This window comes from Hypanus sabinus, chromosome 4 (assembly GCF_030144855.1).
Source record: "Hypanus sabinus isolate sHypSab1 chromosome 4, sHypSab1.hap1, whole genome shotgun sequence".
Taxonomy (NCBI): Eukaryota; Metazoa; Chordata; class Chondrichthyes; order Myliobatiformes; family Dasyatidae; genus Hypanus; species Hypanus sabinus.
In genome coordinates this window covers 35,828,208-35,844,904 of record NC_082709.1, presented here as the reverse complement: position 1 = coordinate 35,844,904, position 16,697 = coordinate 35,828,208, and the positions used below count along the sequence as shown (strand labels likewise).

Below are 16,697 nucleotides of genomic sequence, written 5' to 3'. Positions count from 1 at the left end.
TTGAGCATTTAAGCATATAATCTTAATCAATATTTCTGTTTCCGTGGTACTAAATTGGAAACACACTGTGAAAGAGTGTTTTTTTTAATCCTGAAATATGGATGCAAAATATCACACAATGCTTTTTTTAAAAAAGTGAAAATTCAACATCCTAAGGAACAATAACTATTCTCATCCCATCTTCAACACAGCAAAGTTGTCACTAACACTTAGGCTACCCATGTAATTCTGTTGTATTAAACTATCTATATCTAGTATACTAAAAAGGTAATAGCTATAGAGTACTTTCAACCACCTTTGAGGAGCGATAAAATAACATAAATTTAGTTCACTTTCATTTTTCTAATTATTTAAATCAGTTCACAAATACAGTTGTAAAATTAAAACTGCCTGGGAGCAAGATTTAAAATTTTCACTGTCAGACGATGTATGGGATTCAGTTCTCAAGTTAGTTAACTCGGTAACTTCTTTATGTGCCCGACACTGCCTGTTACAGTTCAAGGTCATACACAGGGCCCATATGTCTAAAGCTAAATTATCTCACATTTACCCAGGTGTTACTCGCTGCTGTGACAAATGCAAAAGGGATGAGGCTTCCCTTATTCACATGTACTGGACATGCCCTAGCTTGGAAAAATACTGGAGAAATGTTTTCCAAACTCTATCCTAAATACTTAATTACAATCTGGAACCTAACCCTTTGATTGTTCTTTTTGGCACTTCCAGAGAGGGGGACGTGCACCCAAATCAGACCAAACATCACATACTGTCTTTTGCGTCTCTTTTGGTCAGGCACGCAGTCTTGTTCAGGTGGAGGGATGCCGCCCCGTCCACCCATGCTCAGTGGCTTAGGCACATCATGTCTAGTCTTGAGAAGATCCATTATTCAACTCTCAATTCGGACATAAAGTTCCAAAAGGTGTGGGGACCCTTTCTTGAATATTGTCAGAATTCCCAGCCAAACTAAAGGTTCATCCCTTCTTCCTTTCCTCTGGACATAACTCCCTAACTTTCAGCATTCTCCGGTAAAATTCTTCAAACTGAGACATGTAAACATACAACAGTTTGTGTTAGGAAAATACACCTTCTCTATACCAATGCAGCTCTGTGGGGATAAAGGTTCTGTTTAACCCTTTTTGCTCATGCAATGATGGCTTGGAGACGGGAATTGGGAGGGGTCGGTCAGGGCAGGGAGGCAGCCAAAGCATGATTGTACTATGGGTGCATCTCTTTCATAGATGTGAATTGTACATTTATTATGTACTGCACAAGCCGCCTTTGCACTATGCTTTCTTGATTTAAAAAAAACAATAAAAATATTGCTGAGAAAAATAAGCATTCCTTACATAACCCAGAGACTTTGCTCCTCTTGGAATACCAGTAACAAAATCTAAAATGAAGAGAAATGTTTCATATGTTTAGTTAGAAATAATCACAGTTAATTTACATAACAACCTACACATAGTAAGCACTCTCAAACTAGAAGTCACGATCTTTTAATCTCCTTCCTCTCCCAATGATAGTAATGCCTGCTCAGGTTTGGGACACCTTTTGTCAATATATTTTTTATGTCTGCATTTATAGAGAACATAAAGAACTTGAACAGATACTGGTAAGGCCACGCTAGCACTTAGCAGATAACTGATCCACAAATTGTTCTAGATTGCAAAGAGGGCTGTGAGGGACAATGTTTTTTAAAAAAAATGCCATACATGGAAAAGATCAGCTTTCACTCATCTCATTGGCATGCATGACATTTCAAAAGTATTGACAAAACATCGCAAAATAGTTGGCCAAAGTAAAAAATCAGAAATGCACTGGGTGATCTAATTTACTGCAAACTTCTACTCTAGGGAAGACAAAACTGATCTGAATTTTTTAATATTATTTCTTACGGTTTCTCCCCAATAGAGATGTGAAACAATGTTATTGTGCAACTCACAACCACCACGATCTTCTTCCCACACCCTCGATGCGCATTTCAAATTAGTCTCTCTTTCTGCCAAATAGGTGCACAATTTCTTGCTAGGGAAGTGACTGCGCATTGATAGACTATGCTGATGTGAAAGAAAAGGGAAAACTCTGGGACAAAACTGAGAAAATAAAAATAAGTCAGGGAATGGACTGAGGAAATGGTTAAGATTTCATCACATGAACACATGTTGGGAAGAATTAACAGTGAGGGAAAAGTGCAAGACGAGTGGGATCAATTTTGGTTGTATGTTAATTTAAACTGAAATTAGAAGTTTTTTTCTGCTTCCTAGTTTTATATGTTTTCCTGTCATGGGATGGTTGTATAAATACGCTGTACTGTATCTGCTCTATGATACACTGTGCTACTTTGTAAAATAAGAATAAATAATAATAAAAATTTGAATTACAAAAAAAAAGTCTTTACAATCTTTTCCCCTAATTCACAGGCAATCAAAATGTGAACTCTACCCATATTGGTTATCTGTGATTAGTGCATTGTTTAGTGAACTTTGCTCAGGAAAACATCATTAACTTTTCTCAATGTTTCAACAAATGCAAAAAAAAACACATCCAGTGTTTCGGTGTTGCTTGTCTGGATTTTAATATCCAACCTAGAAGAGGACAACTGAATATACCAGTTGTTGGATCTCAAACAACAATGAGATGGAATAGAGGAAAGAGATGGATAGCCTAGTGGAACAACATCAAGGTAAGAATCAGTATCAGCAAAACAAAAGAACTGGTTATGAAGTTTAGGAAGCAGAATGGAGAACACATCCCTGGCTGTATCAGTGATGGTGAGGTGGAAAAGGTTGAGAGCTTCAAGTTCTCCAATTGTACATATCAATGTAGATTCTTTCATCAAGAAAACATAACAACACCTTTACTTCTTCAGATTTGGCGTGTCCCCAATGACCCTCACTAATTTTTACAGATGCATCACAGCATGGCATGTCAACTTCTATGTCCAAGACTGCAAGAAATTGCAGGAAGATGTGAAAACTGCCCAGTCTGTCATGAAAACCAGCCTCCTCTCCACTGACTGTCTACACTTTCAATGCCTCAGGAAAACAGGCAACATAATCAAAGGCCTTTCCCACTCCAGACATTCTCTCTTCTCCCCATTTCCATTGGAAACAAGATGTACAAACCTGAGAACACAAGGCTCAAGGACAACTTCCACCCCAATGTTAACAGAATTTTGAACAGAACTCTAGTATAGTAAAGATTAACTCTTGATTGATCAGTCTTCCTCATTATGGTGCTAGCATCTTATTTGTCTAGCTGCATAACACTTCCTCACTAATTGTAACACTTAATTCTGAATTCCATTATTGTTTTCCTTCTCTAAGGCCTTGATGTACATATGAATGGAATGATCTACCTGGATGCCATGGGACTTCATGTATGCGACCATAATGAATCAATCAACAGTCATTTCAAACCATTGCTCCAGTTCAGGAACTTGCAGAACGGGGGCTTTTTTAGTACAACTAAGCCAAGCGTGCAAGGAGACTCAACAAAGATCTATAACTTAATAGTGTTTAGTCCCAGGAGGTGGTGAACACTCTTCCTAAGTAGCATTGTAAAAGACAAGGGACAAAAGTGCAAGCTATAGATGCACAGCCCTTGATCCTATGCTCCAATATAGAAAAATGTCAGAGAGCCCTGCTGGCAGCCGATTGGGTAACATCTTTTTGAACTTGCTCCTACCTTACCTATCTTTTTGTTTTCTACCAGTTTTTTGAAACCTTACTATAAATCTTAATGTCTTTGAGAAAGACTAAAGCCTCTGCAAAAGTAAACGATGATTCTCTAACCACTTTGGAATCAATTGGAGATTTCCTTAAAAAGCAAAGAACAGAACTCTGAGGAATTTCAACATCTTAATGTTAAGTTGGACACTATTCAACAAACTCTAATCGAACATGAAAAGCGAATTAAGGAGAATAAAGAAACTTTGTCAATACTGGAAGTGGACTTAGAAGACATGAGTAAGCTCTGCAAAAAATTATCATTATCAAACAAAAAATTAACAAAGAAGATTACCAACCTGGAAAGCAGAAGCAGAAGGAACAGTCTATGTATTCTAGGTCTTGAAGAATCAATTGAAGGTGCCCACCCCATGGACTTCTTTGCAAGCTTTCTGAAGCTTTCTGATTTATTGCCATCTGGGCCTAAGTTGGACCACACCCACCGGTCACTGGCTCCCAAATTACAGTCGAGAGAGCGTCCTAGATCAGTTATTTTGTTTTCACGAATTTCATACCAAGGAGCTTTTAATCCATCATACCCATTGAGTAGGAATGATCAATTACAAAGGGAAGATGATCAGATTTGTAGACTATATACCAGAGGTTATGGCTGAATGTGCTAAGTAAAAAAAGGTCATGTCGCTGCTTTCTAATAAAGGGTTTAAGCCCTCCCTTTGCTTCCCTGCACATCTTAGAATCATTCTGAAAAATGGTGTGCAGAAATGGCTGGAATCGGTTGAACATGCTCAGAAGTATTTGAAAGCAGAAGATTAAATGGGTTATATCTCTTACAAGAGCAATTATCTTTTTAATGTTGGATAGAATAAGGTTTTAATAAACGTACATTTTGACCATTTATATATCTTGTTTTTTGGTATTTTCTTTGACTTTTTTTACTACTTTATTCTTTTTTTTTGAGGTTTTTCCTTTTTTTTGTAATTGTTAAAATGAATCCGCTGATGCTTTGGATTTTTGATCGAAGTTTTCTTTCTGTTTAGTCTTAATAGGAACATAATAACCTTGGATGATTGGAGTTTTGCCAGCAGGATTTCTTCAGGAGGTTTGTCTTTAGGGTTTAGCATGTCAACTGTTCTTTGGCCGCCTTTCTGGCTTTGGGAGGGGAAGGGGATGGGGTCTCTTTTTTTCTTTTTTCTCTGGAAGCTGGTTTGGGCTATCATCCAAATTTTCTGTTTGAGTACCTTATTTTATGGTTCATTCTCTGGTTCTAATAATTTATGGTCAGATCTTTTTAATTCTTCTGTTAATTAGAATTTATAATGGATCAAAATATTAATTTACTTAGTTTTAATGTGAAAGGGTTAAATCACCTTGTGAAACAGAATATTTGCTTATATTAAAAAGTTAAGGACCCCCATTATTTTTCTACAAGAAACACATGTATGTAGTTGTGACAACGCATGCCTTTTCAATCGGTGGAGGGGTCTACAATTTCATTCTTCATTCAGAGCAAAATCTCAAGGGGTCTTGATTTTTATAGATAATACAATTTCTTTTGTTCAACATAAAGTTGTCTCTGACCCTAATGGGCGATTTGTCCTAGTGTCAGGGAAACTAGATAATAAATTAATTGTATTTGCTAACGTGTATACTCCCAATGTGGATGACCCACCAGGATTTTTTTTTGAGTGTTTCTTTTCATTCCTGCCAGACTTGAGCTTTTATTCTTTAGTGATGGGAGGAGATCTTAATTGTTGTTTAGACCCTGTATTAGATTGCTCTTCTCTTAAATCAGCCACACCTAATAAATCGGCTTTATTTATTCAGTCCTTTCTAACAAAGTGTGATATTGTTGATATCAGTTTTTTTTCACCCAGCAGAAAGGGAGTATTCATTCTTCTCTCATGTCCATCATTCCTATACAGGATTGATTTTTTTTTACTGATAGTTAAATGATTCCATTAGTTCGATCTATTGAATATAAAGAAATAGCTTTATTCAACTATTCTCCTGTATTTCTATCTTTAAATCTTCCTGGTTTCACTCATATGAACAGATCCTGGCGTTGTAATTTAACTTTCTTATCTGATAAGAACTTCCTAAAATTTCTGGAGAATCAAATTACTATTTTTTTTTGAAGAAAATGTGTTGGAAGAGACTTCTAGTCTTATCATTTGGGATGCTTTTAAGGTATGTATTAGAGGACAAATCATCTATACTGCATATATTAAGAAAAAATCTAATAAAGAGAGAACTGATTAGTTAATCAATTAAAACAACTAAACTAGAAATATGCTTTGGCACCAGACCCTGAACTATACAAAAGACGTATTGAAATTAAAACGAAATATGATCTTCTTATAACATATCCAATTGAAAGCCAACTTTTAAAAGATAGAAGACAATTCTATATACATGGAGAACAAACTGGTAAACTATTAGCTAATCAATTGAAGACCTCTATAGCTAAATCGCAAATTAAAGAAATTTGCAAAACCAATAGTGAAATGACGACTGATCATTTTGAAATAAATGACACGTTCAGAGAATTTTATTCTAACTTGTATAGTTCTGATTCTGCTAAAGGTAATACTCCAATGAACAATTTTTTAGAACAATTAAATATTCCTGGACTTTCAGGTGATAATCAAAAGCAATTGGATCAACCTATTTCTCAGAAGGAAATCACTGAGACTATTATCTTCATTGCACTCTAGGAAATCTCCAGGACCTGACGGATTCGCTGGAGAATTTTATAAGGCTTTTTCTTCATTGCTTATTCCTTATTTATGTTCTACTCTTACTGATTTATGTTCTACTTATTTATGTTCTACTCTTACTGATTCCTTCAAGACCTGCCAAGGTCTTTTTATGAAGCTTCCATTTCGCTTATTCTTAAAAATAAAAATCCCACTGAATGCTCTTCATATAGACCAATCTCTTTACTCAACGTTGATGCTAAGAACATATCTAAAGTTTTGGCCCATAGACTCGAAAATATTATACCTTAAATAATATCTGAAGATCAGACAGGATGAATTAAAAATCAATATTCCCATTTTAATATACGGCGACTGTTAAATGTTATGCATTCTCCATCCAAGGAAATATCGGAATGTGTGATTTCTCTGGATGCAGAGAAGGCTTTGATTGAGTTGAATGGAATTACCTATTTAAAACAGAAAAATTTAATTTTGGGCCCAATTTTATTCATTGGATTAAATTACTTTACTTACCTCCTTCTGCTCAGGTCCTTAATAATTTTCAGATTTCTAAACTAATTGAACTCCAATGTGGAACCAGACAAGGATGTCCGTTGAGCCCTTAGCTTTTTGATTTGGTATTAGAACCTTTAGCAATTGTTTTTCGAGAGTCTAAAGATATCACCAGTATTTTAAGGAAAGGTACTATTCATAAAGTCTTGCTTTATGCTGATGACCTATTGCTTTTTGTATCTAATGTTACAACTTCTTTACCCTCTATGTTTCTTTTACTGACTAATTTTAGCCAGTTTTCAGGATATAAATTGAATTTACATAAAAGTGAATTGTTTCCTTTAAATAGTTTGATACCAACCGATATTAACCTTCCTTTTAAAATTGTAAGAAAACAACTTACATTTTTGGGTGTAACAATCACTAAGAATTATAAAGATCTATTCAAAGAAAATTATTTAACCTTAATGAATTATGTGAAAAAGACACTTTCTAATTGGTCGTCTCTCTCTTTATCATTGATCGGTCAAATCAATTCTATTAAAATGAATATTTTACCTAAATTTATATACCTTTTTCAAGCCATAACAGTTTTTATTCCTAAGTCTTTTTTTGATTCTTTAGATTCGATTCTTTCTTCCTATATATGGAAGAACAGAAAGCCCCGATTAAATAAAGCCCACCTTCAAAAATTTAAAAAGAATGGCGGCCTTGCTCTACCCAATGTTATGTTATATTTTTGGGCAATTAACATAAGAAATCTTACGTTATGGTTATATTATATTAATTGTGAGGATTGTCCAATATGGGTCCTTTTGGAAGCCAACTCTGTTACGAAATTTTCTATTATTTCTCTTGTTGGATCCTCTCTTCCTTTATCTTTAAATACATTAACTGACAGTTTGGTGGTTAAACACACTTTGAGGGTCTGGCTTCTGTTTAGAAAACATTTTGGTTTATTGAGATTTTCCCTTTCCAGTCCTATTTTTTCTAATTTTTTTTAAACCATCTACGACTGATCTGTTTTTTAGATAATGGAATAGATTAGGCATTAAATGATTCCAGGATTTGTTTGTTGGAGGGACTCCTCCTTCTTTTGAGCAGCTCTCAGTGAAATATAACCTATCTAATACCCACTTTTTTGATATCTACAGATTAGATTTTTAAGATCTAAACTAAATATATTTCCTACCAGTCCAGATAAGAACATAATAGATGTAATTTTTAATTTGAAAAACTTTTGATAATGGCTCAATATCTTATATTTATGGTCTGTTGTTGGGATTGAGAATGGCTCCTTTAGACAAAATTAAAAAAGTTTGGGAAAAGGATTTACAGACTTCATTATCTGATAAGACCTGGAGGGTTATTTTCAAAATGGTTAATTCTTCATCATTATGTGCCCGTCATTCCTTCCTACAATTAAAAGTGGTACATAGGGCTCATATGTCTAAAAACAAGCTCGCTCGTTTTTTTGCCGATATATCTCCTTATTGTGATAGATGTAATAATGGAGAGGCTTCACCAATTTATATGTTTTGGTCATGTTCGAGCCTTGAAAAATATTGGAAAGATGTATTCCAAACTTTTTCTGTACTTCTTAAAGTTAATTTTAAGCCCAATCCTTCGACTGCCTTATTTGGTATTGTTGAGGAAAGAGCTATAATTTTGGAGCCTTCTCATTCGTGGGTACTGGCTTTTATTTCTCTTATGGCTAGGAGGGCGATCTTGCTTAAATGGAAGGAGGTTTCCCCCCCCCCCCCCAACACATGCTCGATGGTTATGTGTTGTTAGGTAATGTTTAAACTTAGAGAAGATTTGTTGTTCAATTTCTGATTCTAACCAAGATTTTCAAATGCTATGGCGACCATTTCTGAACTATTTTAAAAATCCTTGAATTGTTTTCATTAAAATATAAATCTGGGCTATTATTATAAAACACTATATGGTAATTTACTCCTTTTTTCTCTTGTTTTTTTTTACCAATCAGCTTTGTCTTGGCAGTGGGTGTAGATTTTTTAAATAATATAATTAACCATATTATTGTACTTCATGAATTCAATTTATCTTATTTGATTGATCATGAATATGGGATACCTTGATTGTATCAGTGTGATTTATATATAGTCCATTTTGTGCTATCTTATTTTGATTTGTAATAAGTGCCCTTATGAATTCTGTATTCGTGTATATGAAATTTAATAAAAGTATTGGAAAGAAAAAAAATGTCAACAGCTAGTTTCCAGATTAAGGATGCTTCTTGAAATGGTCAGAAAAGTTAGTGTTAGATGTCCAATACAGTATGCCAAACAATGCACAATTGGCAGAAGGCCATTACAAGTTTCTCCAAAACACTGTATTCACCTTGAAACTTACTGACTCCTTTAGGGTCTGAAAAGGTATTACATGTTTTATCACTAAATTTTGCCCTAATAACTTACGCAGGCTTTTCCACCCAACCGAGGGAATTGCAGAGCTCTTTGATAGAGACAAGTTTTGAGATCGTACGCATGCACAGGTGGAGCAGGTTCTTTTGCCCCTGGTGCACTGGGTGAACTTGGGGGTATTATGGGATATGCACATTAGGTGGGTACCAAAAAAATCCTCCTCAGTAGGAGAACATGACCACCCTTCGCATGCCCCCAACTTCTATTTAAATAAAATCCGAGCATTAAGTCAGTCATATAGATCTTAATTTCAGCTCTCCATTGTCTTTAAATAAACACATTGAATATAGCCTTACCTTCTATAGAATCATTGTTGAAGTTTCCAACAGTAACTGAATAGCCTGTAGAAGATATTTCAGTATTCAGAAGAATGGTGAAAATGTTTTGATCAGCCTCTTACTTAGAACGACGCTAGCCAAAAATTAATATTGATGTGCTTTATGGCTGGTCACGTGTTATTTTTAAGTCTTTCAAAATACAAAATTACGAGTTACTGCAAAGGTTATTTATTGCAAGTATATTCCAATACTTCAGAGTACCATTAAAATTAATCATAGTTATAAACAAAAATCAAAACAAACTTCCTAATCAGATCTGAAGTTTTTTTAAAAAAAGTATAAGAGAAGGAACTTTAATTATTCAATGGTTCAAACTGACATTGAAGAAATAGGTTTTAAAATAATCTTCCTAAAATCCTAAGTCATAGATGAAATTACTTTCAGGTATCAAATTAATTTAAAATAACTCAAAAAAAGACATTTAAACATAATAACCTTGTGTTCCATGTTCATTTTTATTTACTCCAGAGCAATGTTTTGAAAGGCAAGCCCGACTCACCAAGGTAGCTGTCATCAAACACAGCGTTTGCCCCACGGGTTGAAATTTGACTCCGATATTGTGTGATAAACAGTGATGAGTTATACAATTCCACAATGTCCTGAATCTCATCAGAGATTAACTGCCCTGTGGAATAATTTTTTGGTGAGGAAAAAGTATTTGAAGAAATGCTCGAATTTTCACAAAGCTTTTTAAAAAAATTCAATTCTATTTAATAACCATAATGACAAAATATTAAATGGTATATTAGCATACACAAATATTACTTGGAGGAAGAAAATATGTTTCTCCCACTGAAGGATTAGTGCATTTTAAAACCTGGATAGCAATCAAAGTCATTGCATTATTATTTTTTCAAACGGCTGACCAGTTGAATTTAGCAACCATCTGAATGTCTGCAACTAGAAAGAATTTAATACTGCATTATGACCAAGTCCTTTTGCATTTTACCTTGCCAGTAAAAACTGCCAGGTCCACCAAGAACCACTCTACCAGCCTGCAATTCACAAAAGGACAAAAGAATGACATTTATGGACATCTATTACATGATACTGTGATGAATATTCTCAACATTAATCACTCATTTGGAGTCGAAATAACTTAACTTTACTCCCAAATAGGTCAATACAAAAAATCCACCTAACACATAATCTAAACTTGAGTAGGTTTAAAACAAGATGACATGCAACCCAGTGAAACTGACTAACTCTAATAACCACTCAAAGTTACAATGATATTAAAGCTTTAAAAATTTTTAAAGGGAAAATACAAGATCAAATGTAATCACATGCATTAATTGGTTAAATTGTGGTAACATCAAGTCAAATTATCAACACATAAAATATAGAAATACTGTAAACTTTGAGATAAACTGTTTAGTTAACGTGTTAGTCTGGCACAATTAGTGCACAAGGGTTAACAAGAGAAAATCTGCAGATGCTGGAAATCCAAGTAACACACATAAAATGCTGGAGGAATTCAGCAGGATCTCCAACAGGATCCCACCACCAAGCACATCTTTCACTCCCCCCCCCCCCTTTCTGCTTCAGCAAGCGCCCTAAGCGACTCATTTGTCCATTCATCCCTCCCAGCACTGATCCTTGCAAACAGAGCAACTGCTACACCTACCCCTACACCTCCTCCCCAAAAAGTCCTTCCAGGTGAGGCAACCCTTCACCTATGTGCTTCCGGTGTGGCCTCGTGTATATCAGTGAGACTCAACATACAGTTGAAGTCAGAAGTTTACATACACCTCAGCCAAATACATTTAAAATCAGTTTTTCACTATTCCTGACATTTAATCCTAGAATACTTTCCATCTTAGGTCAGTTAGGATTACTACTTTATTTTAAGAATGTGAGATGTCAGAATAATAGTAGAGAGAATGATTTATTTCAGCTTTTATTTCTTTCATCACATTCCCAGTGGGTTAGAAGTTTACATACACTTTGTTAATATTTGGTAGCATTGCCTTTAAATTGTTTAACTTGGGTCAAGCATTTTGAGTAGCCTTCTACAAGCTTTTCACAATAAGTTGCTGGAATTTTGTTCCATTCCTCCAGACAGAACTAATGTAACTGAGTCAGGTTTGTAGGCTTCCTTGTTTGCACACGCTTTTTCAGTTCTGCCCACAAATTTTCTATTGGACTGAGGTCAGGGCTTTGTGATGGTCAGTCCAATACTTTGACTTTGTTGTCCTTAAGCAATTTTGCCACAACTTTGGAGGTATGCTTGGGGTCATTGTCCATTTGGAAGACCCATTTGCAACCGAGCTTTAACTTCCTGGCTGATATCCTGAGATTGCTTCAACATATCCACATAATTTTCCTTCCTCATGATGCTGTCTATTTTGTGAAGTGCACCAGTCCCTCCTGCAGCAAAGCACCCCCACAACAAGATGCTGCCACTCCCATGCTTCACAGTTAGGATGGTGTTCTTCAGCTTGCAAGCCTCACCCTTTTTCCTCGAAACATAACAATGGTCATTTTGGCCAAGCAGTTCAATTTTTGTCATCAGACCAGAGGACATTTCTCCAAAAAGTAAGATCTTTGTCCCCATGTGCACTTGCAAACTGTAGTCTGGCTTTTTTTAATGGCGGTTTTGGAGCAGTGGCTTCTTCCTTGCTGAGCAGCCTTTCAGGTTATGTCAACAAAGAACTCGTTTTACTGTGGATATAGATACTCGTCTACCTGTTTCCTCCAGCATCTTAACAAGGTCCTTTGTTGTTGTTCTGGGATTGATATGCACTTTTCGCGCCAAAGTACGTTAATCTCTAGGAGACAGAATGAGTCTCCTTCCTGAGCAGTATGACTGCGTACTTGCATACTATTGTTTGTACAGATGAACGTGGTATCTTCGGGCGTTTGGAAATCACTCCCAGGGATGAACCGGATTTGTGGAGGTCCACAATTTTTTTTCCCCCGAGGTCTTGGCTGATTTCTTTTGATATTGTTTGTACACTTCTGACTCACTGGAATTGTGATATAGTCAATTAGAAGTGAAATAATGTCTGTAAACAATTGTTGGAAAAATTACTTGTGACATGCACAAAGTAGATGTCCTCAACGTCTTGCCAAAACTATAGTTTATTAATATGAGATATGTGGAGTGGTTAAACAATGGGTTTTATTGACTTCAACCTAAGTGTATGTAAACTCTTGACTTCAACCATAGGTTGGGAGACCACTTCGCCGAGCACCTTCACTCTGTCCACCAGGAAAAGCAGGAACTCCCAGAAGCTACCCATTTTAATTCCACTTCCCATTCTCATTCTGACATGTCAGTCCATGGCCTCCTCTACTGACGCGATGATGCCACACTCAGGTTGGAGGAGCAGCATCTTATATTCCATCTGGATAGCCTCCAACCTGATGGCATGAACATTGACTTCTTGAACTTCCGATAACGCCCTCCCCACCTCCTTCATCATTCCTCATTCCTATTTCCCTTTCTCATCTTATCTCCTTACCTGCCCATCACCTCCCTCTGGTGCTCCTCCTCCTCCTTTTATTTCTTCCATGTCCCTCTGTCCTCTCCCATCACGCTACCCCTTCTCCAGCCCTGTATCTCTCTCATCAATCAACTTCCCAGATCTTTACTTCACCCCTCCCCCTCTTTCCGGTTTCACCGAGCACCTTGTGTTTTTTTCCTCCCTTCCCCCACTGCCTATCTCTGCCTCCTCATCTTTTTATTCCTCCAGTCCTGTTGAAGGGTCTCAGCCCAAAACGTCGACTTCACTCTTTCCCACAGACGCTGCATGACCTGCTGAGTTCCTCCAGCATTGTGTGTGTGTGTGTGTGTGTGTGTGTGTGTGTGTGTGTGTGTGTGTGTGTGTGTGTGTGTGTGTGTGTGTGTGTGTGTGTGTGTGTGTGAGAGAGAGAGAAGGGTTAACAGTTTACTTGAGTGACACACATCTACAGGCCTGCATTGAATGAGAGAAAAGCTCCTACCGTTGTCAAGTCAATGCTGAAACCTCCTTGACAAAATCCTTGACCATCAGCTTCAGGTTTATCTATATATAAAGAAATACAGATGTCATGAATTACTGAGATAATTCTTTTAAAATAATTCCCACAGTACTGACAACAAAGCATGACCTTCTGAGGTTAGGTCCAAATGGGAAATAAAAATGTTATTTTATTTTTAATTCAAAAACATGCTGACTTGAACATGCTAATTTTCATTTCAAATGGAAACAAAACAAGAGGTAGTTGACCATTCTGCCCTGAAGAGACAATCATTGAAACCTTTGGAATAGTCCATGAACGTCTACTTTAACGATGTTTCTATCTTAACACATCAGTCTGACTTCCTGGATAAAAGATAGATGCAAAGAGTCCAACTGGTGGGTTAGGGAGTCAAGTATTTGTTGTGGGCTATGAAGAACCAGATTACTTCTTCAAAGGCAACAATGCTTATATTTCAAATTCGAGCCGCTACTTCAAAAATATTTAGGCATGCTTCTCAGTCCTACCTCTAAATGGGTGAACTGAGGTTCTTTTAAATAAACTGGGTTACTTCCAGCTTTTTGTTACAAATTTAAAAGAACTGGTAAATTTACCTCATTTTTTTTCCCACAGAACCTCTACATGAATGGATAGTGCTGCCACATTCAAACTAAAGTTACAGTATGGAAAAATGCCAAAATGTTCCTGGACATCTGTTAGTATTTAAATGAAACTGCACAATGTAGTCTATCAAACCATTTTGTGAAGGACTCAACTTGCATTTGTGAAGACACCATTCACATGTGGGCAAGAGAGGAAACTATTACATGGGAATGAATGCAGGGAATTTGACCTCAATGACCAGAGATTGCAACTATCAGTGAAGTTTATCTCAAGTTTTAAAAAAGCTGACTCCAAACAATTCAGTTATTTTGGCAGCTCTCTTCCTTTTCCATAGGTTCTGGAGGGGATTTTTTTTTAAATAACACTGACCTCATTATCAGAATCAATCTGGTTGCAATGAACTATGAAGCATTAAAGAATTACCAAGCTGAATGCAGGCAGTTGAGAAAAATTTATGATAACTTCCAGTGGGTTCAATTTAACTACTTTGCAGAAAACCGCTCAAGGCACTTCTACTAATTAAGTCAACACTGGAGAGTTAAAAATAAACTTCATTATTTGTTTACCCTGTCTAACTTATCCAGAAGTTCTGAGCAATCCTACTCCATCAAAAGACCTGACCATTTTTAAATGATTACAATGTGACTGTTTCTACTAACTAATCCAGCAGTCATGTTTGTGTAAGAAAATATTAACCTTAAGTGCACTTCTCACCTATTTAATACATGCACCCCCTGCAATTCACAAATAATAAACAAAACAGGCAAGATAAACATAGCCAGAGGATGAGAAAACATGGACAAATCTTCAACCTCATTCGGTATTGCCGTTAATAGAAAAACTGCAGCTAACACGTTTATAATTTTCTGGTGAGCTATCCAGTACATAAACAGAGTAGAATTCAGAGTCCAGTACCTGCCAGATTAAACAAGAACTCTGTCTTATTTTGTAGTATTTTAAAACAATGAATAAAAAGGGCATGAATAAAACTAGTCAAGATTTTTGAACTTTATAAGAGATTTCAAAAGGATCCTGATCTTAACAGCAACTTCAAGCCCATCTTAAACAGACACATAAACAGCTGTTTAGTGACAGTAAAACATCTTACACTGACCTGATCGGCACGGTGCATATTCCACAACCTTTTCTCCACTGGCAAGGTAACAGGTCCCCACGGGTTCACGTTCTGGGCGATTTATTGTTCTCCAGTGATAACGAGGTGCACAAGCCTGGGTACATGTTAAAAAAAAGAGGGAAGTCTAAAATATTCTAACTCTCAATAATCAGCAACAGAATTATTTGTCATGTTTAAGCAATCTGTGACACAGGTATCCTCCAAGAGCACCACGACCTTGTCGTGGTTTGGAGGCTTGTGTAAGAGAGCTACAATGACTGGAGTCAGAGCCTTGAGCTTTCTTTGGCTCTTCGTGGGGTCCTCCAGGTTCAGGGCTCAGCTCAGGACTAACAGTCCTCACCGGTAAAACTGAATTGTTACAGAAAAAGCATTGAAGAGTCCTTCTACAAGAGTATTCCAGGGTCCCTATTCAGGACTTGCATGACTGCCAGTAGTGGGGGATAAAAATCGAGAGAGCAACTGGCATGAAGGAGGAAGCCTTGAATACCATAGGAGATGGACAACCTTCATTTCTGCCTTAAATGCCAGTAGCATAAAGGGCAGCAAGTATGACCAACGTACAGTTTAGAATATACAATGCCTATAAAATTGTTTTATAACATTGTAATATAACATATTGTTGTTTTACAACATTGAATCACAGTGGATTTAATTTAACTTCTTTGACACTGATCAACAGAAAACACCCTTGCGTGTCAAAGTGAAAACAGATTTCTACAAATTGGTTTAAATTTATTACAATTATTTTACACAAAATTACTGACCCCTTCAAGTCAGTATTTAGTAGATGCAACTTTGCAGCAATTACAGCCTTGAGTCTGTGTGGATCAATCTCTATCAGCTTTGTACATCTGGACACTGCAATATTTCCGCATTCTTCTTGACACAACTGCTCAAGCATAGGGCTGGAGTCAACATCCCTTTTCAAGTCCAGCCACAAATTTTCAATTGCATTGAGCCCCTTATTCAGCCACCCCAGGACATTAACTTCGCTGTTCTATGCCATTCCTGTGTAACTTTTGTTTTTGCTTGGAGTCATTCTCTTGGAGAACCTTCACCCAAGTTGCAGTTCTCCTGCAGACTATATCAAGTTTTCCTCCAGGATTTCCCTGCATTCATTTTACTCTCGACCTTTACAAGCCTCCCAGGGCCTGCTGCAGAGAGCATCCCCACAGCATGATGCAACCAGCATGCTTCATGGTAGGGCTGGTGTGTTTTTGATAATGTGCAGTGTTTGGCTCAATCCAAACATGTTGTTTAGTCAGATGGCCAAAAAGCTCAATTTGGGTTTCATCAGACGGTTCTGA

The 16,697-nt window shown here is 36.6% G+C and overlaps 1 protein-coding gene across 1 annotated transcript in view; it reads right to left on the bottom strand.

The window, feature by feature from the left end:
• Positions 1-16,697, bottom strand: part of itgav (integrin, alpha V) — a 109,569-nt gene that overhangs the window by 54,725 nt on the left and 38,147 nt on the right. The window contains exons 4-9 of the mRNA XM_059966815.1: positions 15,370-15,484; positions 13,635-13,696; positions 10,636-10,681; positions 10,186-10,311; positions 9,645-9,689; positions 1,347-1,390 (exon numbers count right to left, since the gene is read on the bottom strand). Of these exons, the coding sequence (XP_059822798.1) occupies positions 1,347-1,390; positions 9,645-9,689; positions 10,186-10,311; positions 10,636-10,681; positions 13,635-13,696; positions 15,370-15,484 (438 nt within the window). The remainder of the gene's footprint in view (positions 1-1,346; positions 1,391-9,644; positions 9,690-10,185; positions 10,312-10,635; positions 10,682-13,634; positions 13,697-15,369; positions 15,485-16,697) is intronic.